The 27565-nt window shown below is 46.3% G+C and overlaps 1 protein-coding gene across 18 annotated transcripts in view; it reads left to right on the forward strand.

The window, feature by feature from the left end:
• mbnl1 (muscleblind-like splicing regulator 1) overlaps window positions 1-27565 on the forward strand; it is a 121499-nt gene that overhangs the window by 31649 nt on the left and 62285 nt on the right. For 17 of the 18 annotated variants that reach the window (XM_064993363.1, XM_064993367.1, XM_064993362.1 and 14 more), the window contains one exon: window positions 2874-3691. In XM_064993363.1, the coding sequence (XP_064849435.1) occupies window positions 3515-3691 (177 nt within the window). In that variant the 5' untranslated portion in view covers window positions 2874-3514. Of the gene's footprint in view, window positions 1-2226; window positions 2408-2873; window positions 3692-27565 lie in introns of those variants that run through there. The other variant, XM_064993366.1, reaches the window with a different exon arrangement.

Genomic DNA, 27565 nt, shown 5'->3' on the forward strand with positions numbered 1-27565 from the left:
TCCATATATAGACACACCCGATGTGTTTTAATAAAATCAACTATATGCTTGTCTGATGCTGTTTGATGAAATAAGATACAAATGACTCAAGAGGGAGCAAGAGATCAAGATAACCAGAAGAGAAAAAGCTTAACCTGACCCGACCATCCTCCTCCCGTTCCTGCTGGTTTTCGCAGATTCTGCCATTACTCCTGAAGTTGCTTGTAATAGGCTACACGAGGAGTCGGCAATCTTTCTCATGTGGAATGCCAATTGATCTAACGATTCTACCAATCTGTGTGTCAGTTATGGTTTTCATATGCACATTTTCATGGAACAGTTTAATTTAGTTTCTAATAAAGGCTTCGTGTCTCACAATCATTGTCATGCGGTTAATCAAAATTCTATACAAATCTAAATGAAAATGATACAAACCTAAAAAGTTACTTCTATTGCCATCTATGTAAAATTAAATCACAAAAATCCAACAGCCTGCAGGTAGAAAATATCCTGATAAAAATAAATATCTTATAAATCACATTGGCTGATTCCATGTCTGCAACGAACTTGAAACATTGTATCATAGTTCAACCAACTTTTGTGGGTCCAGCCCAAAGCTTTCTGTAGCAAACTTGCAACATTGTATAAAATCTTCTGGGCCCTCAGAGTTTCCGCCCCAGTGAGCTCTGAATAGACACACACAGCTGTAGGCTATTTTGCGCAATAGATAAGAGCTCATCAGGTATACCTATTTTATGGCTTTCCACTGGATCTGAGCATGACATTTTTCTCTTTTACACCCACCTTTGTTTTTATACTGCTTCCACTCACTTTTTTTCCACCTCTGCATAGTTACTTTACAAGTTACCTTAACCTGTACCCCCGCACATTGACTCAGTACCGGTACCCCGTGTATATAGCCTCCACATTGTCTTGTGTTACTTTTTTAATTTGATTTTTTAATTTGATTTTGTAAATATTTTCTTAACTCTTTCTTGTTGGTTAAGGGCTTGTAAGTAAGCATTTCACGGTAAGGTCTACACCGGTTGTATTCGGCACATGTGACAAATAAAATAGATTTGACCTGATATACGTTCAGGTGCCCATCCTTATTCAACATTGACAGTAGCGCTCCAAACAAAAGACAATGACTAAATTGACAAAACACTTAAATGGAATGAAATAAAACAAAAATAACTTCTCACAAGTGTAGCATAGGTTGTGCGCTCTGCAAACTACGTGTCCACTCTGACAATGAGCGGTAAAATACTGTAACAAAAGTATAATGCATTATAACAGAAATGACCATGACCAAACAAACATTGTGCATTAGAAATTATAGGAATTAATGGTAAATATAGGCTACTACTGGTGATATATGTAATGGGGAATTGATAGACACTAACACTCAAGGCAAACAATTCCCACAATGAAGTTATGAAACAATGAATGTGTGCAAATTGGCAGGAGAGAGCGCATTCTGGAGAGAGATGTGCTTTGTGGATTAGTTCACTGAGATGGGTGCGAGTCAGACAGGTGTCTTGTGTGCCATTAAAAATATATATATTTGCTACTGCTTGAAAAAGAAAATCTCAGTCGATCAAAAGCCTATCGACCAAACAATCGACCTGTCGACTGATTGGGGTCAGCGCCACTTTTCACCAGTGGTCACACCTACAAACAGTGGGAGAAGGGAATTGACAAGTAATCATAGGTACTGTTTGGCCAGTCATCTCAATCTGTGATTTGACTCTTTGTACGTTCTTATAACTAGCACTTCATTAATTGGTGGTAATTCACTGTGATGGTATGATAATTACTTTTGGCATGTCGTTTAATTGTAGAGGTTTCATTTCTTTCTGCTTGAGTAGGTTTCCTTTCTCAGGAAGCAAGGTTTTATTTGATCGGTTGTGAAATTTGGTAAATTGTGCAAGAGAAACAAACTCATCATCATTGTCTGCTTCCAGGAATAAGATAGTTGTCATGGCAGGGAAACTAATTATCTTGGCCTGGGCTTATCTCTTTCTCTCCGGCTTTGGGTTTCTTTTTCTCACTTTTTAATTCCCCCTTTTCTCTCACTCTCTCTCTCTGACTCACTTCTTAACTAACCCTTTTCTCTTCCTCGCAGGTTCTCCTCCCCCTTCTCATTTTCTCCTCCCCCCCCCCCTCTCTCTCTCTCTCTCTCTCTCTCTGGTGGCAGTCAGTCAGCCAGGTCGACCTCGCCTTGGCTCCACCCCTCCCATTCACCTGGCACTCGGCCCAGAATGTTGCTGCAATTCCGCCCACTCTCATTGGTCCCCGCACACACACCGCTTCTGAGAAAGGGAAATTACCACCCTCCCCTCCAGTTCCCGCTGCTTTCGCTCTCTTTCTCTCTTACTTTCTCTTTTAAATAGATTTGCCACGTCTGGTTGTGCAGTGCTCAACTGTAAGTGATATGGGGTTTGATTAGATTTTCCGACTGAAAGAGTGCTTTGTACATGCTGTTTGTGTGTGGTATGGCGTGGTGTGTGTGTGATGTTTGTGGGAGTGCGGAGGGTGAAAGTTTTATTTGTTTTAGCAGACACCCTTGCATGGCTGACATTTCTACACATTATCTGTTCCCACAGCTGCATAGATGGGTTCTAGAGACTGAAGAGAATGAATAAGGGAAAGTAGCGTGCTCTTGTAAAATAACTATATCATGCTCTAGGAGTTTCCACTGAGGAATGAATGGAGGCATAAATCAGGTCTAAATCGATTATGTGGAAGTATATATCACCAAGCTAATGTCTCTCTCTCCTTTTCCCTCTCCCTGTCTCTCTCTCCTTTTCCCTCTCCCTGTCTCTCTCTCCTTTTCCCTCTCCCTGTCTCTCTCTCCTTTTCCCTCTCCCTGTCTCTCTCGTTCTCTACAGAGGAAGTGCCTTCCCTGACATCTGCTGCAGCTTCGATCCGCTTCTAGAGCAGAAGCCCCCCCCCCCGCCGCCTCGCTTGCTGCCACGATAACGCGAGCACAAGGATACCAACCACACCCCTCGTCACGGCCCACGCCTAAAAAATCCGCGCCCAGACCTGCACCAGCCCCATCATCACCAGGCTTACTGCCCTAAGCCTTCACCTGCCCTCCGTACCACCCTACCCCAGAAAGCCTCTCTGTCAGACCCCTCATCAGTGTCTCTAATCTCCATTGATCTCCATTCAGTCACAGCCTACAGCACTGTTGTAGTCAGGAAAGAAGGATCTGAAGAGTGAACTTTCCCTCTGGGTTACATGCTGAATTGTTGGTGAGATACAAGTTGAGACAGTGGTAGAGTCATTCTCTGCTCAGATCATTGTCTGTTGAGTGTGTTCTCAATGCTTTAAGGAAGGTAATAACATACACACAACAATTTTACAACACATTTCACCCATCGCCTTGATACATCCACTCGGATCTTTCAGAAGAATAAGGTGTAGCGGACATATCCAACCAAAGGGGACACACACCAACACACACATCACGCTTTAGCCCCATTCGGACGGATTACTATTATTCTCCTGGACTGTCTTTGCGACCATGGCGCACATGAACATGGCGCACATGCGGGACACAAAATGGCTGACACTGGAGGTGTGTCGGGAGTTCCAGAGAGGCACGTGCTCACGCTCCGACCAGGAGTGTAAGTTCGCCCACCCAGCCAAGAGCTGCCAGGTGGAGAATGGACGAGTCATCGCCTGCTTCGACTCCCTCAAGGTAAGAAGAAAGGTGATACGACACAGGATGAAGCTGTGGGCTACGGCCATATGTGGTGCTGTGATTTGATTGTCTGGCATAATGAATGATCAAGGGGTCAGGGGTTAAGAGAAAGGAGAGGTCCTGGGGAGTTTATTGTTTTATTCAATCTGATTAGTTGTAAGGCATACATTAGAAACAGCTACCCTTCCTGGGGTCCACACAGAACACAACACAATACAGAAGCACATGCAAACCGACACAACAACATGGAGACATTAACTCACAGTTTTAAAAGTTAACTCATACCCACAGGAGTACGAAGCCTGAGAAAAGTTTTGACTGAATGAGCAATGAAAACACCATATTTATGGTGTGGTTTCAAACAGCACTGTATAAACCGAAACATTCTCTCAACCGCCAACATACAGACGATGTCTGTCGGAGAAAGGGTGAACACATTTAAAATACCAAAATGAGGGACAACAGGATGATTTTACAGGACAGTGTCGTCTATATGAATACAACATGTTGGCAGCATCGCATGGCAATCATTTGATCTCAATTAGTTTCATGGGAATATGCATTTAGATCTTCTTGAATTACTTTTTTTGTGAGCGAATTAGAGCAGATGGTGTTAGCAGACTATATAGTCTTCCTGTAGGACTATATTGTTTCAATCTAAGCAAATTCTGCTTAGTGGCGAGTGCTGTTGAGTTTTGGCCGCATGAGAATTTATTTTTGACTACAGTATTCCGAAGGTGGTGTTTTTGATGTAACGTTATACTACGCTATTATATTTGGTTTTGTTGTGTAAAATACAAATGAATCATTATGTCATCTTCCAAGACGTTGATTCAGCTTTGACCTAACTTTACTAAAAGAAGAGCACCATTGAGAAGAGCACTATTGTGAGAAGAGCACCGTTGTGAGAAGAGCACCATTGTGAGAAGGGCACCATTGTGAGAAGGGCACCATTGTGAGAAGGGCACCATTGTGAGAAGAGCACCATTGTGAGAAGAGCACCATTGTGAGAAGAGCACCATTGTGAGAAGAGCACCGTTGTGAGAAGAGCACCGTTGTGAGAAGAGCACCGTTGTGAGAAGAGCACCATTGTGAGAAGAGCACCGTTGTGAGAAGAGCACCATTGTGAGAAGTGGCGGAATGCACCCCTGCTCAAAAATTTGGTGATGCAGAAATTAGAGACGTGTGGTTGTTTTATGAAAATATGGGAATATTTGGCCAAGGATACATATCTGGTTGGTCTCAGGGAATGAAAAACAGTCAGAAACTGAGATTTAAAACGAGATTGAGTGAAGTAGCAGCAAATACGTTTTATAAGCAGCTAATGAGCATGGAGAGCCTCACAAGTTTGACAAAATAACCTTCTATCTTTTAGTCTAATACGGCTATTTACTTACTTGTAGCTTTTTGTCAGAAGCACATGTTTTGTAAGTAGTTAGGCATAACGGTCCTCTCCAAGTTAAGCTGGAATTTAGGCCCAAAATATTTGAGAAATGTGATTGGTTGACGATGGGCCTATGACATTGGCGGACGTATCGTCTTACGCTGCACAGAATAGCAGATCTCAACAACAATTTGAGATATGTCTTTCTCTGGCAGACTGACCAGGTGAATCCAGGTGAAAGCTATGACACCCTTATTGATATCACCTGTTAAATCCACTTCAATCAGTGTATATGAAGGGGAGGAGACAGGTTAAAGAAAGATTTGTAATGCTTGAAACAATTGTGTTTGTGTATTGTGTATGTGTGCCATTCAGACAAGACAAAATATTACAGTGCCTTTGAATGGGGTATAGTTGTAAGTGCCAGGCGCCCCGGTTTGAGTGTGTCAAAATCTGCTGGGTTTTTCACGTTTAACAGTTTCCTGTGTGTATCAAGCATTGGAGTCAACATGGGCCAGCATCATTGTGGAACGCTTTCGACACCGTGTAGTCCATGTCCCAGCGAATTGAGGCTGAACAAAATTGCACCTCATTTTGCCCGAATTGAGGGCAAAATGGGGTGCAACTCAATATTAGAAAGGTGTTCTTAATGTTTTGTACACTTAGTGTATATATTTTCATGAGCACAACGTAACTGCAAGAGACAGGTTGGAATGTCTGATTGAAATACGGGACAAATCGACTTAAACATTTTTTTTGTGGTGTTTGAATTTCATTGATAAAATGCAGGAAAAAGGGCAAAAATGCGGGACATGTGGTCACCCAAGTCGGAGACAAACAGGTAAAGTGGCGAATGCGGTGAGCCCCTCCCTCTTTATAAAGCCTGTTTCACGTTAGCCAATAAGCATTATGGTGCACAGGATGTCATGCATTTCAATGGGGGCGTCAAAGTGGCAACGCAACGCCTCCTTGCAGTTGAAGGCTCCCGTTGAGACACGGACACCACACACTTTTACATTTTTCAAACTGTGCATCGTCTTCCACCCAGCCAGAGTACGTGGAAGAACAGGAAGTTACCAAACCACAGAATAAATGAAAATGTATGGTTTTCGGTGGCTTTATGCGATAGCTAGCAGCGTGTGAACAATTACCCATTCCCATAAGTGAAACTAATTTAATAGTAATGTCAAATAATACACAACTGTTTGGCCAATTATATTATATGGCTGTTGCCTCCCGTTTAAGTTGATTGTGATGATAATTCTTAGGTGGAGGTCACTAGGTACAATGGTATCTTCAACCGAGCCTAACCTTTAGCAAGCTAGCTTGACTTGCTATACAGTTAGAGAAACAGGTTGAGAAAAACGTAACTAAACAAAACATATTTTGTCACTTGAAACCATATATCTTGTCTAGAATGAGAAGGTCATGTTTTGCAATCTCCCAAAATAAATGCGATCTCTGACAAGAGACAGGCTCTCCTCCAGTTTGCGTTACAAACACTACACTTTTCTATTCCGTAGCGGGGCAAGACTGACGTACTGCGTAATGATGTAACGGAGGAATCAGGCGCCACTCGCCCATCCTCTGGTCATTCTCGTTTAGTACGTCTAATGTTCACTATTGGCTTAACTGACCGGTTTCACCTCACCGTGTTATGGTCAAAAAAGACTCAAGAAGCAACGTTATTCATGTGGTTTTCTTCAGCTAACTCGGTGCAAGCACATGTATAAACCGGTTAGCAATACTTTTCTCCCAGCATTATTATGGGAATCAAACATACTCAGTCTGCTGTAAGGTTTCATCAAGTACTGGCCCGTGCTAGCTTAAGCTACGCTACTAGCCCCACGGCGAACTGTAGCTAGCCATCCACAATCTAGCGATTGCTACGTTGGCTCGTATTTAGTTTATCTAGCATTAAGTTGCTTTGTGCATACTAACTGAATCAGTCCCACAATGTGGTGATCCGGTCCACGAGACGGCCTAAAACAGTCTAGCTAACGCGGGAAGGCTGGCTGTACTAATGCTAAGCAAAGTGCTCATGCGGCCTACCTCAGCAAGCACACCGCTCGCTTAGCTCTCTTGCATAGTTCACATAACGTTCAGTCATTTTGTGTTTACTTACAAGAGACTCAAAAACTAGGTCAGCTATGCCGTCAAGGCTACCCTTGCCACCACCTGCCCCGAGCACTGTCCCCAAATCCCAGTGACTCCACATCATTGGTGACTAGCCGCAAGAGCAGGGACCTGGCGTGCATGCACAGTACAGCCCTGGGTCTCGTCCACAGTTACAAAGGGGAGCATACTGCGGTTTGCTATGAAGCCACCCGTTTTCAACAGGATGCTTGCTTTAGTAGCAAGTGGGGACTTAGCTTGCATACTAGAGCAGGAAATCTCTTCTCTATTGGGAAAAGGGGCAATCAGAGCAATACCAGCGGCAGAGAGCCATCGCGGCTTCCACTCCCAATACTTCCTGGTTGCTCGACAGCCCCACTGCGCCTTTTCAGGTTCCAGCCAGGGGTGGAAATTCACTCTCCCTCCGGTCTCAATAGACAAACAGTAGGATGCCATCTATCACTCCTCTTCCCATGCCCTAGAGCATTTTGCTGTCTGCATCTATACAGACTGCATCTACACAGACGAGCTATTAAAATGAATCTGTGGAGCAGAGTACACCTACTTTCACCACGTGTGACTCATGTCCCAGGCGTACTGTACAGGTAACTGCCAAAATAAAGGAAACGGCAACATAACGTGTCTTCATTTTACTGCAGTGGGCTAAAGAAAGGTCACACAGAGTGTTTCTTCGTAGTCTTAAACAAATCTACTTTGAAGCAAAAGTATACACCTCACACACATAATTATGGGTTTACATAAAATAAGACACCTGTACCATGTCATATATAGAATGGAAATATAACAACACTGTTTGACATAGAAACACCGGATTTGTATAACATTCCATACATGAGGCCACTAGGCCATTTGACTGCAGGAAAGGACTACTAGGGCGTTATGCTGTCTCAAATACCGCTACTATGCTGTCTCAAGCACCGCTCCAGAATCTCCCATCATAAGTGGTAACTTGGGTTGAGATCTGGTGACTGAGAGAGACACACACTTTAAACCCCCCTATGTTCCTTTGTTCTCTCAAAGTCATTGAGATCTCATCTTCTCGTCATGGTAGACAAAATAATGGGCAGTTGGGAATTTTTAAGCATGATGGGATGTCAATTGCTTAATTAACTCAGGAACCACACCTGTGTGGAAACACCTGCTTTCAATATACTTTGTATTCCTTGTTTATTCAAGTATTTCCTTTATTTTGCCAGTTACCTGTATGTAGGAGCTGACTTTTTGTCCAGAGGGAATTCCGTATACAGGGATTGGAAACCATCTCCAAGTTTGCATCCAATTGAAACTCAATAAAAACATAAACCTATAGCTTAAGCCGGGCAGATCCATCTGAAAAGGGTTCCGGACACTCACCTTTACGTGCATCTGCTACTGAGAAGAGTGAGAGCAAAGAGAGAGGGTGTGAGAGAGGCAAACTGACAGCCACAAAGAACCATAGAAATATAATCCATAGATGGTAGTTCCCATTGAAGTCAAGACTGGCAGCCAAGCGTAGTGTACCCATGAGTTTAACAGTCAAATTGGTTCTAAAACCCTTCTAGAGGTTCCAATACCATTCTATGGATTATATGTCTATGGCCACAATGCAACAAGCTGCACTATATTTGGTGCACATGCTGCCCAAATTGCAGTCTTCCAAACTGTAGGCTTGTGATAAAACTTAACCTACAGCTATTTTTTTAGAAGCTATTAATACTCTGTGGCCAAATTAATTTATTTTAAATATTAATGTCATACAGTGGATTCCTAAGCCTATGCATGCAATGCCCTATGCCCTGATGCATTTAGTCCTCAGATCTCTGACAGCTGTAAAATAGTCTATAAAGTTTTGCAAATGCTACACATCAAAACACAAGGAATAGTTGTAAAATGTTTTTGTTCTAGGCTGTTTTTAAGGATAAATGTGTTTCATTTGGCCAATATCCCATGTTTATTGATGGCGCTGGCTGAGCCAGGTCTGAGGTTTCCTTCTCGCTCTCTCTTTCTACCCTCGGATCTGAACAGGTCAACCGGTCTCTCGGATCCGAACGGGCACATGTCTATTTGGGTCTGTTGTTCCTACAGCCTTTTTCGGAAACAGGTCTGACTGTCCTCTGGTTGTCCTCGGGTTCCTTCGGAACAGGTCTCAGTTATTTATTTATTTATTCATGCAGATTGGGCCTGGATGGGAAAGCCACATGTCCATTTTGGAATGGGTCTAACTTTTTGGACCCGTGAAGACCTCTTGTCTACGGTTGAGCCACCATAGATCTCTTTGCATCGCACAAAGACGCACACTGCCCGCTGTTCTTTACGCTAACAGGAAACAAACCACTGCGGATAGATGGGCTGGCACACCGAGGGTGTTGCTCTACACTTTTCATCCTCTATGCCTCATACACTCCACTCTAGTCACTCTATGCCTCATACACTCCACTCTAGTCACTCTATGCCTCATACACCCCACTCTAGTCACTCTATGCCTCATACACTCCACTCTAGTCTCTCTATGCCTCATACACTCCACTCTAGTCACTCTATGCCTCATACACTCCACTCTAGTCACTCTATGCCTCATACACTCCACTCTAGTCACTCTATGCCTCATACACTCCACTCTAGTCACTCTATGCCTCATACACTCCACTCTAGTCACTCTATGCCTCATACACCCCACTCTAGTCACTCTATGCCTCATACACTCCACTCTAGTCTCTCTATGCCTCATACACTCCACTCTAGTCACTCTATGCCTCATACACTCCACTCTAGTCACTCTATGCCTCATACACTCCACTCTAGTCACTCTATGCCTCATACACTCCACTCTAGTCACTCTATGCCTCATACACTCCACTCTAGTCACTCTATGCTTCATACACCCCACTCTAGTCACTCTATGCCTCATACACTCCACTCTAGTCTCTCTATGCCTCATACACTCCACTCTAGTCACTCTATGCCTCATACACTCCACTCTAGTCACTCTATGCCTCATACACTCCACTCTAGTCACTCTATGCCTCATACACTCCACTCTAGTCACTCTATGCCTCATACACTCCACTCTAGTCACTCTATGCCTCATACACTCCACTCTAGTCACTCTATGCCTCATACACTCCACTCTAGTCACTCTATGCCTCATACACTATCCACTCTAGTCACTCTATGCCTCATACACTCCACTCTAGTCACTCTATGCCTCATACACTCCCTCTAGTCACTCTATGCCTCATACACTCCACTCTAGTCACTCTATGCCTCATACACTCCACTCTAGTCACTCTATGCCTCATACACTCCACTCTAGTCCCTCTATGCCTCATACACTCCACTCTAGTCCCTCTATGCCTCATACACTCCACTCTAGTCCCTCTATGCCTCATACACTCCACTCTAGTCCCTCTATGCCTCATACACTCCACTCTAGTCACTCTATGCCTCATACACTCCACTCTAGTCCCTCTATGCCTCATACACTCCACTCCACTCTAGTCACTCTATGCCTCATACACTCCACTCTAGTCACTCTATGCCTCATACACTCCACTCTAGTCACTCTATGCCTCATACACTCCACTCTAGTCACTCTATGCCTCATACACTCCACTCTAGTCACTCTATGCCTCATACACTCCACTCTAGTCACTCTATGCCTCATACACTCCACTCTAGTCACTCTATGCCTCATACACTCCACTCTAGTCACTCTATGCCTCATACACTCCACTCTAGTCACTCTATGCCTCATACACTCCACTCTAGTCCCTCTATGCCTCATACACTCCACTCTAGTCACTCTATGCCTCATACACCCCACTCTAGTCTCTCTATGCCTCATACACCCCACTCTAGTCTCTCTATGCCTCATACACTCCACTCTAGTCCCTCTATGCCTCATACTCCCCACTCTAGTCCCTCTATGCCTCATACACTCCACTCTAGTCACTCTATGCCTCATACACTCCACTCTAGTCCCTCTATGCCTCATACACTCCACTCTAGTCACTCTATGCCTCATACACTCCACTCTAGTCACTCTATGCCTCATACTCCCCACTCTAGTCTCTCTATGCCTCATACTCCCCACTCTAGTCACTCTATGCCTCATACACCCCACTCTAGTCCCTCTATGCCTCATACACTCCACTCTAGTCCCTCTATGCCTCATACACTCCACTCTAGTCACTCTATGCCTCATACACTCCACTCTAGTCACTCTATGCCTCATACACTCCACTCTAGTCCCTCTATGCCTCATACACTCCACTCTAGTCACTCTATGCCTCATACACTCCACTCTAGTCCCTCTATGCCTCATACACCCCACTCTAGTCTCTCTATGCCTCATACTCCCCACTCTCTATGCCTCATACACTCCACTCTAGTCACTCTATGCCTCATACACTCCACTCTAGTCTCTCTATGCCTCATACTCCCCACTCTCTATGCCTCATACACTCCACTCTAGTCACTCTATGCCTCATACACTCCACTCTAGTCTCTCTATGCCTCATACTCTCCACTCTAGTCTCTCTATGCCTCATACTCCCCACTCTCTATGCCTCATACACTCCACTCTAGTCACTCTATGCCTCATACACTCCACTCTAGTCCCTCTATGCCTCATACACCCCACTCTAGTCACTCTATGCCTCATACACTTCACTCTAGTCTCTCTATGCCTCATATACCCCACTCTAGTCACTCTATGCCTCATACACCCCACTCTAGTCTCTCTATGCCTCATACACCCCACTCTAGTCTCTCTATGCCTCATACTCCCCACTCTCTATGCCTCATACACTCCACTCTAGTCTCTCTATGCCTCATACACCCCACTCTAGTCACTCTATGCCTCATACACCCCACTCTAGTCTCTCTATGCCTCATACTCCCCACTCTCTATGCCTCATACACTCCACTCTAGTCTCTCTATGCCTCATACACCCCACTCTAGTCACTCTATGCCTCATACACCCCACTCTAGTCACTCTATGCCTCATACTCCCCACTCTAGTCACTATATGCCTCATACACCCCACTCTCTCTATGCCTCATACACTCCACTCTAGTCTCTCTATGCCTCATACACCCCACTCTAGTCACTCTATGCCTCATACTCCCCACTCTAGTCTCTCTATGCCTCATACTCCCCACTCTAGTCACTATATGCCTCATACACCCCACTCTCTCTATGCCTCATACACTCCACTCTAGTCTCTCTATGCCTCATACACCCCACTCTAGTCACTCTATGCCTCATACTCCCCACTCTAGTCTCTCTATGCCTCATACTCCCCACTCTAGTCTTTCTATGCATCATACACCCCACTCTAGTCACTATATGCCTCATACACCCCACTCTCTCTATGCCTCATACACTCCACTCTAGTCTCTCTATGCCTCATACACCCCACTCTAGTCACTCTATGCCTCATACTCCACACTCTAGTCTCTCTATGCCTCATACTCCCCACTCTAGTCTTTCTATGCCTCATACACCCCACTCTAGTCACTCTATGCCTCATACTCCCCACTCTAGTCCCTCTATGCCTCATACTCCCCACTCTAGTCTCTCTATGCCTCATACACCCCACTCTAGTCTCTCTATGCCTCATACTCCCCACTTTAGTCCCTCTATGCCTCATACTCCCCACTCTAGTCTCTCTATGCCTCATACACTCCACTCTAGTCTCTCTATGCCTCATACACCCCACTCTAGTCACTCTATGCCTCATACTCCCCTCTCTCTATGCCTCATACACTCCACTCTAGTCTCTCTATGCCTCATACACCCCACTCTAGTCACTCTATGCCTCATACACTCCACTCTAGTCTCTCTATGCCTCATACACTCCACTCTAGTCACTCTATGCCTCATACACTCCACTCTAGTCACTCTATGCCTCATACACCCCACTCTAGTCACTCTATGCCTCATACACTCCACTCTAGTCTCTCTATGCCTCATACACTCCACTCTAGTCACTCTATGCCTCATACACTCCACTCTAGTCACTCTATGCCTCATACACTCCACTCTAGTCACTCTATGCCTCATACACTCCACTCTAGTCACTCTATGCCTCATACACTCCACTCTAGTCACTCTATGCCTCATACACCCCACTCTAGTCACTCTATGCCTCATACACTCCACTCTAGTCTCTCTATGCCTCATACACTCCACTCTAGTCACTCTATGCCTCATACACTCCACTCTAGTCAATCTATGCCTCATACACTCCACTCTAGTCACTCTATGCCTCATACACTCCACTCTAGTCACTCTATGCCTCATACACTCCACTCTAGTCACTCTATGCCTCATACACTCCACTCTAGTCACTCTATGCCTCATACACTCCACTCTAGTCACTCTATGCCTCATACACTCCACTCTAGTCACTCTATGCCTCATACACTCCACTCTAGTCCCTCTATGCCTCATACACTCCACTCTAGTCACTCTATGCCTCATACACCCCACTCTAGTCTCTCTATGCCTCATACACCCCACTCTAGTCTCTCTATGCCTCATACACTCCACTCTAGTCCCTCTATGCCTCATACTCCCCACTCTAGTCCCTCTATGCCTCATACACTCCACTCTAGTCACTCTATGCCTCATACACTCCACTCTAGTCCCTCTATGCCTCATACACTCCACTCTAGTCACTCTATGCCTCATACACCCCACTCTAGTCTCTCTATGCCTCATACTCCCCACTCTAGTCACTCTATGCCTCATACACCCCACTCTAGTCTCTCTATGCCTCATACACTCCACTCTAGTCACTCTATGCCTCATACACCCCACTCTAGTCTCTCTATGCCTCATACACTCCACTCTAGTCACTCTATGCCTCATACTCCCCACTCTAGTCACTCTATGCCTCATACACTCCACTCTAGTCACTCTATGCCTCATACACCCCACTCTAGTCACTCTATGCCTCATACTCCCCACTCTAGTCTCTCTATGCCTCATACTCCCCACTCTAGTCTTTCTATGCATCATACACCCCACTCTAGTCACTATATGCCTCATACACCCCACTCTAGTCTCTCTATGCCTCATACACTCCACTCTAGTCACTCTATGCCTCATACACCCCACTCTAGTCTCTCTATGCCTCATACTCCCCACTCTAGTCCCTCTATGCCTCATACACTCCACTCTAGTCCCTCTATGCCTCATACACTCCACTCTAGTCACTCTATGCCTCATACTCCCCACTCTAGTCTCTCTATGCCTCATACTCCCCACTCTAGTCACTCTATGCCTCATACACCCCACTCTAGTCTCTCTATGCCTCATACACTCCACTCTAGTCCCTCTATGCCTCATACACTCCACTCTAGTCACTCTATGCCTCATACACTCCACTCTAGTCACTCTATGCCTCATACACTCCACTCTAGTCCCTCTATGCCTCATACACTCCACTCTAGTCACTCTATGCCTCATACACTCCACTCTAGTCCCTCTATGCCTCATACACCCCACTCTAGTCTCTCTATGCCTCATACTCCCCACTCTCTATGCCTCATACACTCCACTCTAGTCACTCTATGCCTCATACACTCCACTCTAGTCTCTCTATGCCTCATACTCTCCACTCTAGTCTCTCTATGCCTCATACTCCCCACTCTCTATGCCTCATACACTCCACTCTAGTCACTCTATGCCTCATACACTCCACTCTAGTCCCTCTATGCCTCATACACCCCACTCTAGTCACTCTATGCCTCATACACTTCACTCTAGTCTCTCTATGCCTCATATACCCCACTCTAGTCACTCTATGCCTCATACACCCCACTCTAGTCTCTCTATGCCTCATACACCCCACTCTAGTCTCTCTATGCCTCATACTCCCCACTCTCTATGCCTCATACACTCCACTCTAGTCTCTCTATGCCTCATACACCCCACTCTAGTCACTCTATGCCTCATACACCCCACTCTAGTCTCTCTATGCCTCATACTCCCCACTCTCTATGCCTCATACACTCCACTCTAGTCTCTCTATGCCTCATACACCCCACTCTAGTCACTCTATGCCTCATACACCCCACTCTAGTCACTCTATGCCTCATACTCCCCACTCTAGTCACTATATGCCTCATACACCCCACTCTCTCTATGCCTCATACACTCCACTCTAGTCTCTCTATGCCTCATACACCCCACTCTAGTCACTCTATGCCTCATACTCCCCACTCTAGTCTCTCTATGCCTCATACTCCCCACTCTAGTCACTATATGCCTCATACACCCCACTCTCTCTATGCCTCATACACTCCACTCTAGTCTCTCTATGCCTCATACACCCCACTCTAGTCACTCTATGCCTCATACTCCCCACTCTAGTCTCTCTATGCCTCATACCCCCCACTCTAGTCTTTCTATGCCTCATACACCCCACTCTAGTCACTATATGCCTCATACACCCCACTCTCTCTATGCCTCATACACTCCACTCTAGTCTCTCTATGCCTCATACACCCCACTCTAGTCACTCTATGCCTCATACTCCACACTCTAGTCTCTCTATGCCTCATACTCCCCACTCTAGTCTTTCTATGCCTCATACACCCCACTCTAGTCACTCTATGCCTCATACTCCCCACTCTAGTCCCTCTATGCCTCATACTCCCCACTCTAGTCTCTCTATGCCTCATACACCCCACTCTAGTCTCTCTATGCCTCATACTCCCCACTTTAGTCCCTCTATGCCTCATACTCCCCACTCTAGTCTCTCTATGCCTCATACACTCCACTCTAGTCTCTCTATGCCTCATACACCCCACTCTAGTCACTCTATGCCTCATACTCCCCTCTCTCTATGCCTCATACACTCCACTCTAGTCTCTCTATGCCTCATACACCCCACTCTAGTCACTCTATGCCTCATACACTCCACTCTAGTCTCTCTATGCCTCATACACTCCACTCTAGTCACTCTATGCCTCATACACTCCACTCTAGTCACTCTATGCCTCATACACCCCACTCTAGTCACTCTATGCCTCATACACTCCACTCTAGTCTCTCTATGCCTCATACACTCCACTCTAGTCACTCTATGCCTCATACACTCCACTCTAGTCACTCTATGCCTCATACACTCCACTCTAGTCACTCTATGCCTCATACACTCCACTCTAGTCACTCTATGCCTCATACACTCCACTCTAGTCACTCTATGCCTCATACACCCCACTCTAGTCACTCTATGCCTCATACACTCCACTCTAGTCTCTCTATGCCTCATACACTCCACTCTAGTCACTCTATGCCTCATACACTCCACTCTAGTCAATCTATGCCTCATACACTCCACTCTAGTCACTCTATGCCTCATACACTCCACTCTAGTCACTCTATGCCTCATACACTCCACTCTAGTCACTCTATGCCTCATACACTCCACTCTAGTCACTCTATGCCTCATACACTCCACTCTAGTCACTCTATGCCTCATACACTCCACTCTAGTCACTCTATGCCTCATACACCCCACTCTAGTCACTCTATGCCTCATACTCCCCACTCTAGTCACTATATGCCTCATACACCCCACTCTCTCTATGCCTCATACACTCCACTCTAGTCTCTCTATGCCTCATACACCCCACTCTAGTCACTCTATGCCTCATACTCCCCACTCTAGTCTCTCTATGCCTCATACTCCCCACTCTAGTCACTATATGCCTCATACACCCCACTCTCTCTATGCCTCATACACTCCACTCTAGTCTCTCTATGCCTCATACACCCCACTCTAGTCACTCTATGCCTCATACTCCCCACTCTAGTCTCTCTATGCCTCATACTCCCCACTCTAGTCTTTCTATGCCTCATACACCCCACTCTAGTCACTATATGCCTCCTATACACCCCACTCTCTCTATGCCTCATACACTCCACTCTAGTCTCTCTATGCCTCATACACCCCACTCTAGTCACTCTATGCCTCATACTCCACACTCTAGTCTCTCTATGCCTCATACTCCCCACTCTAGTCTTTCTATGCCTCATACACCCCACTCTAGTCACTCTATGCCTCATACTCCCCACTCTAGTCCCTCTATGCCTCATACTCCCCACTCTAGTCTCTCTATGCCTCATACACCCCACTCTAGTCTCTCTATGCCTCATACTCCCCACTTTAGTCCCTCTATGCCTCATACTCCCCACTCTAGTCTCTCTATGCCTCATACACTCCACTCTAGTCTCTCTATGCCTCATACACCCCACTCTAGTCACTCTATGCCTCATACTCCCCTCTCTCTATGCCTCATACACTCCACTCTAGTCTCTCTATGCCTCATACACCCCACTCTAGTCACTCTATGCCTCATACACTCCACTCTAGTCTCTCTATGCCTCATACACTCCACTCTAGTCACTCTATGCCTCATACACTCCACTCTAGTCACTCTATGCCTCATACACCCCACTCTAGTCACTCTATGCCTCATACACTCCACTCTAGTCTCTCTATGCCTCATACACTCCACTCTAGTCACTCTATGCCTCATACACTCCACTCTAGTCACTCTATGCCTCATACACTCCACTCTAGTCACTCTATGCCTCATACACTCCACTCTAGTCACTCTATGCCTCATACACCCCACTCTAGTCACTCTATGCCTCATACACTCCACTCTAGTCTCTCTATGCCTCATACACTCCACTCTAGTCACTCTATGCCTCATACACTCCACTCTAGTCAATCTATGCCTCATACACTCCACTCTAGTCACTCTATGCCTCATACACTCCACTCTAGTCACTCTATGCCTCATACACTCCACTCTAGTCACTCTATGCCTCATACACTCCACTCTAGTCACTCTATGCCTCATACACTCCACTCTAGTCACTCTATGCCTCATACACTCCACTCTAGTCACTCTATGCCTCATACACTCCACTCTAGTTACTCTATGCCTCATACACTCCACTCTAGTCACTCTATGCCTCATACACTCCACTCTAGTCACTCTATGCCTCATACACTCCACTCTAGTCCCTCTATGCCTCATACACTCCACTCTAGTCACTCTATGCCTCATACACTCCACTCTAGTCCCTCTATGCCTCATACACTCCACTCTAGTCACTCTATGCCTCATACACTCCACTCTAGTCCCTCTATGCCTCATACACTCCACTCTAGTCTCTCTATGCCTCATACTCCCCACTCTAGTCACTATATGCCTCATACACCCCACTCTCTCTATGCCTCATACACTCCACTCTAGTCTCTCTATGCCTCATACACCCCACTCTAGTCACTCTATGCCTCATACTCCCCACTCTAGTCTCTCTATGCCTCATACTCCCCACTCTAGTCTTTCTATGCCTCATACACCCCACTCTAGTCACTATATGCCTCATACACCCCACTCTCTCTATGCCTCATACACTCCACTCTAGTCTCTCTATGCCTCATACACCCCACTCTAGTCACTCTATGCCTCATACTCCACACTCTAGTCTCTCTATGCCTCATACTCCCCACTCTAGTCTTTCTATGCCTCATACACCCCACTCTAGTCACTCTATGCCTCATACTCCCCACTCTAGTCCCTCTATGCCTCATACTCCCCACTCTAGTCTCTCTATGCCTCATACACCCCACTCTAGTCTCTCTATGCCTCATACTCCCCACTTTAGTCCCTCTATGCCTCATACTCCCCACTCTAGTCTCTCTATGCCTCATACACTCCACTCTAGTCTCTCTATGCCTCATACACCCCACTCTAGTCACTCTATGCCTCATACTCCCCTCTCTCTATGCCTCATACACTCCACTCTAGTCTCTCTATGCCTCATACACCCCACTCTAGTCACTCTATGCCTCATACACTCCACTCTAGTCTCTCTATGCCTCATACACTCCACTCTAGTCACTCTATGCCTCATACACTCCACTCTAGTCACTCTATGCCTCATACACCCCACTCTAGTCACTCTATGCCTCATACACTCCACTCTAGTCTCTCTATGCCTCATACACTCCACTCTAGTCACTCTATGCCTCATACACTCCACTCTAGTCACTCTATGCCTCATACACTCCACTCTAGTCACTCTATGCCTCATACACTCCACTCTAGTCACTCTATGCCTCATACACCCCACTCTAGTCAATCTATGCCTCATACACTCCACTCTAGTCACTCTATGCCTCATACACTCCACTCTAGTCACTCTATGCCTCATACACTCCACTCTAGTCACTCTATGCCTCATACACTCCACTCTAGTCACTCTATGCCTCATACACTCCACTCTAGTCACTCTATGCCTCATACACTCCACTCTAGTCACTCTATGCCTCATACACTCCACTCTAGTTACTCTATGCCTCATACACACTCCACTCTAGTCACTCTATGCCTCATACACTCCACTCTAGTCACTCTATGCCTCATACACTCCACTCTAGTCCCTCTATGCCTCATACACTCCACTCTAGTCACTCTATGCCTCATACACTCCACTCTAGTCCCTCTATGCCTCATACACTCCACTCTAGTCACTCTATGCCTCATACACTCCACTCTAGTCCCTCTATGCCTCATACACTCCACTCTAGTCTCTCTATGCCTCATACTCCCCACTCTAGTCACTATATGCCTCATACACCCCACTCTCTCTATGCCTCATACACTCCACTCTAGTCTCTCTATGCCTCATACACCCCACTCTAGTCACTCTATGCCTCATACTCCCCACTCTAGTCTCTCTATGCCTCATACTCCCCACTCTAGTCTTTCTATGCCTCATACACCCCACTCTAGTCACTATATGCCTCATACACCCCACTCTCTCTATGCCTCATACACTCCACTCTAGTCTCTCTATGCCTCATACACCCCACTCTAGTCACTCTATGCCTCATACTCCACACTCTAGTCTCTCTATGCCTCATACTCCCCACTCTAGTCTTTCTATGCCTCATACACCCCACTCTAGTCACTCTATGCCTCATACTCCCCACTCTAGTCCCTCTATGCCTCATACTCCCCACTCTAGTCTCTCTATGCCTCATACACCCCACTCTAGTCTCTCTATGCCTCATACTCCCCACTTTAGTCCCTCTATGCCTCATACTCCCCACTCTAGTCTCTCTATGCCTCATACACTCCACTCTAGTCTCTCTATGCCTCATACACCCCACTCTAGTCACTCTATGCCTCATACTCCCCTCTCTCTATGCCTCATACACTCCACTCTAGTCTCTCTATGCCTCATACACCCCACTCTAGTCACTCTATGCCTCATACACTCCACTCTAGTCTCTCTATGCCTCATACACTCCACTCTAGTCACTCTATGCCTCATACACTCCACTCTAGTCACTCTATGCCTCATACACCCCACTCTAGTCACTCTATGCCTCATACACTCCACTCTAGTCAATCTATGCCTCATACACTCCACTCTAGTCACTCTATGCCTCATACACTCCACTCTAGTCACTCTATGCCTCATACACTCCACTCTAGTCACTCTATGCCTCATACACTCCACTCTAGTTACTCTATGCCTCATACACTCCACTCTAGTCACTCTATGCCTCATACACTCCACTCTAGTCACTCTATGCCTCATACACTCCACTCTAGTCCCTCTATGCCTCATACACTCCACTCTAGTCACTCTATGCCTCATACACTCCACTCTAGTCCCTCTATGCCTCATACACTCCACTCTAGTCACTCTATGCCTCATACACTCCACTCTAGTCCCTCTATGCCTCATACACTCCACTCTAGTCACTCTATGCCTCATACACTCCACTCTAGTCCCTCTATGCCTCATACACTCCACTCTAGTCACTCTATGCCTCATACACTCCACTCTAGTCACTCTATGCCTCATACACTCCACTCTAGTCACTCTATGCCTCATACACTCCACTCTAGTCACTCTATGCCTCATACACTCCACTCTAGTCACTCTATGCCTCATACACCCCACTCTAGTCTCTCTATGCCTCATACACCCCACTCTAGTCTCTCTATGCCTCATACACTCCACTCTAGTCCCTCTATGCCTCATACTCCCCACTCTAGTCCCTCTATGCCTCATACACTCCACTCTAGTCACTCTATGCCTCATACACTCCACTCTAGTCCCTCTATGCCTCATACACTCCACTCTAGTCACTCTATGCCTCATACACCCCACTCTAGTCTCTCTATGCCTCATACTCCCCACTCTAGTCACTCTATGCCTCATACACCCCACTCTAGCCTCTCTATGCCTCATACACTCCACTCTAGTCACTCTATGCCTCATACACCCCACTCTAGTCTCTCTATGCCTCATACACTCCACTCTAGTCACTCTATGCCTCATACTCCCCACTCTAGTCACTCTATGCCTCATACACTCCACTCTAGTCACTCTATGCCTCATACTCCCCACTCTAGTCTCTCTATGCCTCATACTCCCCACTCTAGTCACTCTATGCCTCATACACCCCACTCTAGTCTCTCTATGCCTCATACACTCCACTCTAGTCACTCTATGCCTCATACACCCCACTCTAGTCTCTCTATGCCTCATACTCCCCACTCTAGTCCCTCTATGCCTCATACACTCCACTCTAGTCCCTCTATGCCTCATACACTCCACTCTAGTCACTCTATGCCTCATACTCCCCACTCTAGTCTCTCTATGCCTCATACTCCCCACTCTAGTCACTCTATGCCTCATACACCCCACTCTAGTCTCTCTATGCCTCATACACCCCACTCTAGTCTCTCTATGCCTCATACACTCCACTCTAGTCCCTCTATGCCTCATACACTCCACTCTAGTCACTCTATGCCTCATACACTCCACTCTAGTCCCTCTATGCCTCATACACTCCACTCTAGTCCCTCTATGCCTCATACACTCCACTCTAGTCACTCTATGCCTCATACACTCCACTCTAGTCCCTCTATGCCTCATACACCCCACTCTAGTCTCTCTATGCCTCATACTCCCCACTCTCTATGCCTCATACACTCCACTCTAGTCACTCTATGCCTCATACACTCCACTCTAGTCTCTCTATGCCTCATACTCTCCACTCTAGTCTCTCTATGCCTCATACTCCCCACTCTCTATGCCTCATACACTCCACTCTAGTCACTCTATGCCTCATACACTCCACTCTAGTCCCTCTATGCCTCATACACTTCACTCTAGTCTCTCTATGCCTCATATACCCCACTCTAGTCACTCTATGCCTCATACACCCCACTCTAGTCTCTCTATGCCTCATACACCCCACTCTAGTCTCTCTATGCCTCATACTCCCCACTCTCTATGCCTCATACACTCCACTCTAGTCTCTCTATGCCTCATACACCCCACTCTAGTCACTCTATGCCTCATACACCCCACTCTAGTCTCTCTATGCCTCATACTCCCCACTCTCTATGCCTCATACACTCCACTCTAGTCTCTCTATGCCTCATACACCCCACTCTAGTCACTCTATGCCTCATACACCCCACTCTAGTCACTCTATGCCTCATACTCCCCACTCTAGTCACTATATGCCTCATACACCCCACTCTCTCTATGCCTCATACACTCCACTCTAGTCTCTCTATGCCTCATACACCCCACTCTAGTCACTCTATGCCTCATACTCCCCACTCTAGTCTCTCTATGCCTCATACTCCCCACTCTAGTCTTTCTATGCCTCATACACCCCACTCTAGTCACTATATGCCTCATACACCCCACTCTCTCTATGCCTCATACACTCCACTCTAGTCTCTCTATGCCTCATACACCCCACTCTAGTCACTCTATGCCTCATACTCCACACTCTAGTCTCTCTATGCCTCATACTCCCCACTCTAGTCTTTCTATGCCTCATACACCCCACTCTAGTCACTCTATGCCTCATACTCCCCACTCTAGTCCCTCTATGCCTCATACTCCCCACTCTAGTCTCTCTATGCCTCATACACCCCACTCTAGTCTCTCTATGCCTCATACTCCCCACTTTAGTCCCTCTATGCCTCATACTCCCCACTCTAGTCTCTCTATGCCTCATACACTCCACTCTAGTCTCTCTATGCCTCATACACCCCACTCTAGTCACTCTATGCCTCATACTCCCCTCTCTCTATGCCTCATACACTCCACTCTAGTCTCTCTATGCCTCATACACCCCACTCTAGTCACTCTATGCCTCATACTCCCCACTCTAGTCCCTCTATGCCTCATACTCCCCACTCTAGTCTCTCTATGCCTCATACACCCCACTCTAGTCACTCTATGCCTCATACACCCCACTCTAGTCACTCTATGCCTCATACACCCCACTCTAGTCTCTCTATGCCTCATACTCCCCACTCTCTATGCCTCATACACTCCACTCTAGTCTCTCTATGCCTCATACACCCCACTCTAGTCACTCTATGCCTCATACACCCCACTCTAGTCACTCTATGCCTCATACTCCCCACTCTCTCTATGCCTCATACACTCCACTCTAGTCTCTCTATGCCTCATACACCCCACTCTAGTCACTCTATGCCTCATACTCCCCACTCTAGTCTCTCTATGCCTCATACTCCCCACTCTAGTCACTATATGCCTCATACACCCCACTCTCTCTATGCCTCATACACTCCACTCTAGTCTCTCTATGCCTCATACACCCCACTCTAGTCACTCTATGCCTCATACTCCCCACTCTAGTCTCTCTATGCCTCATACTCCCCACTCTAGTCTTTCTATGCCTCATACACCCCACTCTAGTCACTATATGCCTCATACACCCCACTCTCTCTATGCCTCATACACTCCACTCTAGTCTCTCTATGCCTCATACACCCCACTCTAGTCACTCTATGCCTCATACTCCCCACTCTAGTCTCTCTATGCCTCATACTCCCCACTCTAGTCTTTCTATGCCTCATACACCCCACTCTAGTCACTCTATGCCTCATACTCCCCACTCTAGTCCCTCTATGCCTCATACTCCCCACTCTAGTCTCTCTATGCCTCATACTCCCCTCTCTCTATGCCTCATACACTCCACTCTAGTCTCTCTATGCCTCATACACCCCACTCTAGTCACTCTATGCCTCATACTCCCCACTCTAGTCCCTCTATGCCTCATACTCCCCACTCTAGTCTCTCTATGCCTCATACACCCCACTCTAGTCTCTCTATGCCTCATACTCCCCACTTTAGTCCCTCTATGCCTCATACTCCCCACTCTAGTCTCTCTATGCCTCATACACCCCACTCTAGTCACTCTATGCCTCATACTCCCCACTCTAGTCTCTCTATGCCTCATACACCCCACTCTAGTCTCTCTATGCCTCATACTCCCCACTCTAGTCACTCTATGCCTCTTACACCCCACTCTAGTCTCTCTATGCCTCATACACTCCACTCTAGTCAATCTATGCCTCATACACCCCACTCTAGTCTCTCTATGCCTCATACTCCCCACTCTAGTCCCTCTATGCCTCATACACCCCACTCTAGTCACTATATGCCTCATACTCTCCACTCTAGTCACTCTATGCCTCATACACCCCACTCTAGTCACTATATGCCTCATACACCCCTCTATAGTCACTATATGCCTCATGCACCCCCTATATTCTCTCTATGCCTCATACTCCCCACTCTACTTTATGCCTAAGGCTCTGGTTAACAGAAATCACTCTCCTGCTTTACAACGACCCCTGGCAGCTTCCATCACGCAGGGATCTTCTGACCCAAACAAACTGAGAGATTTCCCACACAGAAACCATGATCCTCTGGGCCTGGCCCATGGGAGGATGAATCAGAATGGGACAGGCTTGCCACTTTCCAGAGAGACAGAGCCCCTTCTACATGCTGACTGTATAGAACCAACTGGTGTGACCTAAAACAGATCATTCCTTACCAATGCTCCATATCCAAGGTTTTATGCTTCTTGCAGGACCTTTTGGACAGAGGGAAGGTTATAATCCACTGAGTCTAAATGCTGTCTAAGCCAGGGGAAGTGGGGTTCTACTAACAAACAGTTGAAGTCGTAAGTTTACATACACCGTAGCCAAATACATTTAAACACAGTTTATCACAATTTCTGACATTTAATCCTCGTAAAAATACCCTGTCTTAGGTCAGCTAGGATCACCACTTTATTTTAAGAATGTGAAATGTCAGAATAATAGTAGAGAGAATGATTTATTTCAGCTTTTATTTATTTCATCACATTCCCAGTGGGTCAGAAATAGTTTAACTTGGGTCAAACGTTTTAGGTGGCCTTCCACAAGCCTCCCACAGTAAGTTGGGTAAATTTTGGCCCATTCCTCCTGATAGAGCTGGTGTAACTGAGTCAGGTTTGTAGGCCTCCTTGCTCGCACACGCTTTTTGCCCACAAATCCCCCCCCCCCTAACAACAACAAAAAATCGAAAGGACGTTTGTTCTGAAGTGCCTGTCCTCTTTGTTTCTTGGATGCCTTCCTGCAGGGGTTGTCCCCTGTCTCATCAGCTGCTATCTCATTGGATAGTGGAGGCTATTATATTGGCTTCTAATAGCAAGGGTTTACAGCCCCCAGAGGGCCTGAGGGCTCATTCCGCCAGAGGTATGGCTACCTTTTGGGCTCTGTCTAAGGCACTTTTATGAGGTTTTATCAGCTGGATGTCACTGCACCTTCTTTGGCGCGTACTGTCCTCTGTGTTGGAGCCTCTGAGGGATGATACTGTTGGGACTGCCCCGGCTTCGGAGAGCATGTCTGCCACATCCCATTGTAAGACATCGAAACATCTTGCTACTTCTCATACGTTTTACTGACTGGATGTCACTGCACCTTCTTTGGCGCGTACTGTCCTCTGTGTTGGAGCCTCTGAGGGATGATACTGTTGGGACTGCCCCGGCTTCGGAGAGCATGTCAGCCACATCCCATTGTAAGACATCGAAACATCTTGCTACTTCTCATACGTTTTACTGACTGGATGTCACTGCACCTTCTTTGGCGCGTACTGTCCTCTGTGTTGGAGCCTCTGAGGGATGATACTGTTGGGACTGCCCCGGCTTCGGAGAGCATGTCTGCCCATCCCTTCTCATACGTTTTACTGACTGGATGTCACTGCACCTTCTTTGGCGCATACTGTCCTCTGTGTTGGAGCCTCTGAGGGATGATACTGTTGGGACTGCCCCGGCTTCGGAGAGCATGTCTGCCACATCCCATTGTGAGACATCGAACCACAGCTCTATGATACTACTGAGATGGGACTGCCTCGGCCCCGGCTTCGGAGAGCATGTCTGCCATACAGGAGTCGGTCATATCCCATTGTGAGGCATTGAAATTAGTATTTGAAATAGAACTCAAGGTTACTTTCACAACCCCAGTTCTCTGATAATATGAGTGAGTTGTTTCACTGCCTTTCCCTGCTCGGATGAGCTGAAAGAAGAGGTGCATGCTTTAAAATGACCAAAGGTCAGGCGAGTGGTGCATTATAAAGAGTGAAGGGCCCTCGTTATTCGTCACTCGCCCTGTCCATTTCCGACAGACGTTGTGTCACCCACTCATATTATCAGAGAACCAGGGTTACGAAAGTAACTTTGAATTTCCCAGTCTGCTACTGTCATAACAGCATGATACCATATGGCCCCTGCATGTGCTCGCTCTGGCCACTCCTACTTCAAGTCACGTGGTTGGAATATGTGACGGGGTGTGTGAGGCAGAGGGGAGAAAGAGGGGAACATGCATCACTTCAGATTCAGGAAGCCAGATTTACATACAGACATAACTTGATGTTATAGCTATTGTCTGTTCATGGGGGAAGTGAGGTAGAGTTGGAAAGGGAGTCAATTGCAAATCAGTTCTAGTCAGTTTAGGAAACTTTCTGACATTCAATTTCAACCACAAACTGCTGTTTTCAACATATGAATATAACTTTAAATGTGACAGGCAAAGGTCTCCACAAAAACCATCACACTTAATAATAATGCTAATTTAGGCTTCATTAAATGAGTCAACAACATGTTTGTCTATTTATTTTATTTAACCTTTATTTAACTAGGCAAGTCAGGTAAGAACAAATTCTTATTTACAATGACTCCCTACCAAAAGGCAAAAGACCTCCTGCGGGGCTGGGATATAAAAATACAAACAATTATATAAAATATGGGACAAAACACACGACAAGAGAGACACCACAACACTACATAAAAAATACCTAAGACAACAACATAGCATGGCAGCAACACATGACAACACAGCATGGTAGCAACACAACATGACAACAACATGGTAGCAACACAACATGGCAGCAGCACAACATAGTAGCAGCACAAAACGTGGTACAAACATTATTG

This window comes from Oncorhynchus masou, chromosome 17 (genome assembly GCF_036934945.1).
Source record: "Oncorhynchus masou masou isolate Uvic2021 chromosome 17, UVic_Omas_1.1, whole genome shotgun sequence".
In the NCBI taxonomy this organism is placed as follows: Eukaryota; Metazoa; Chordata; class Actinopteri; order Salmoniformes; family Salmonidae; genus Oncorhynchus; species Oncorhynchus masou.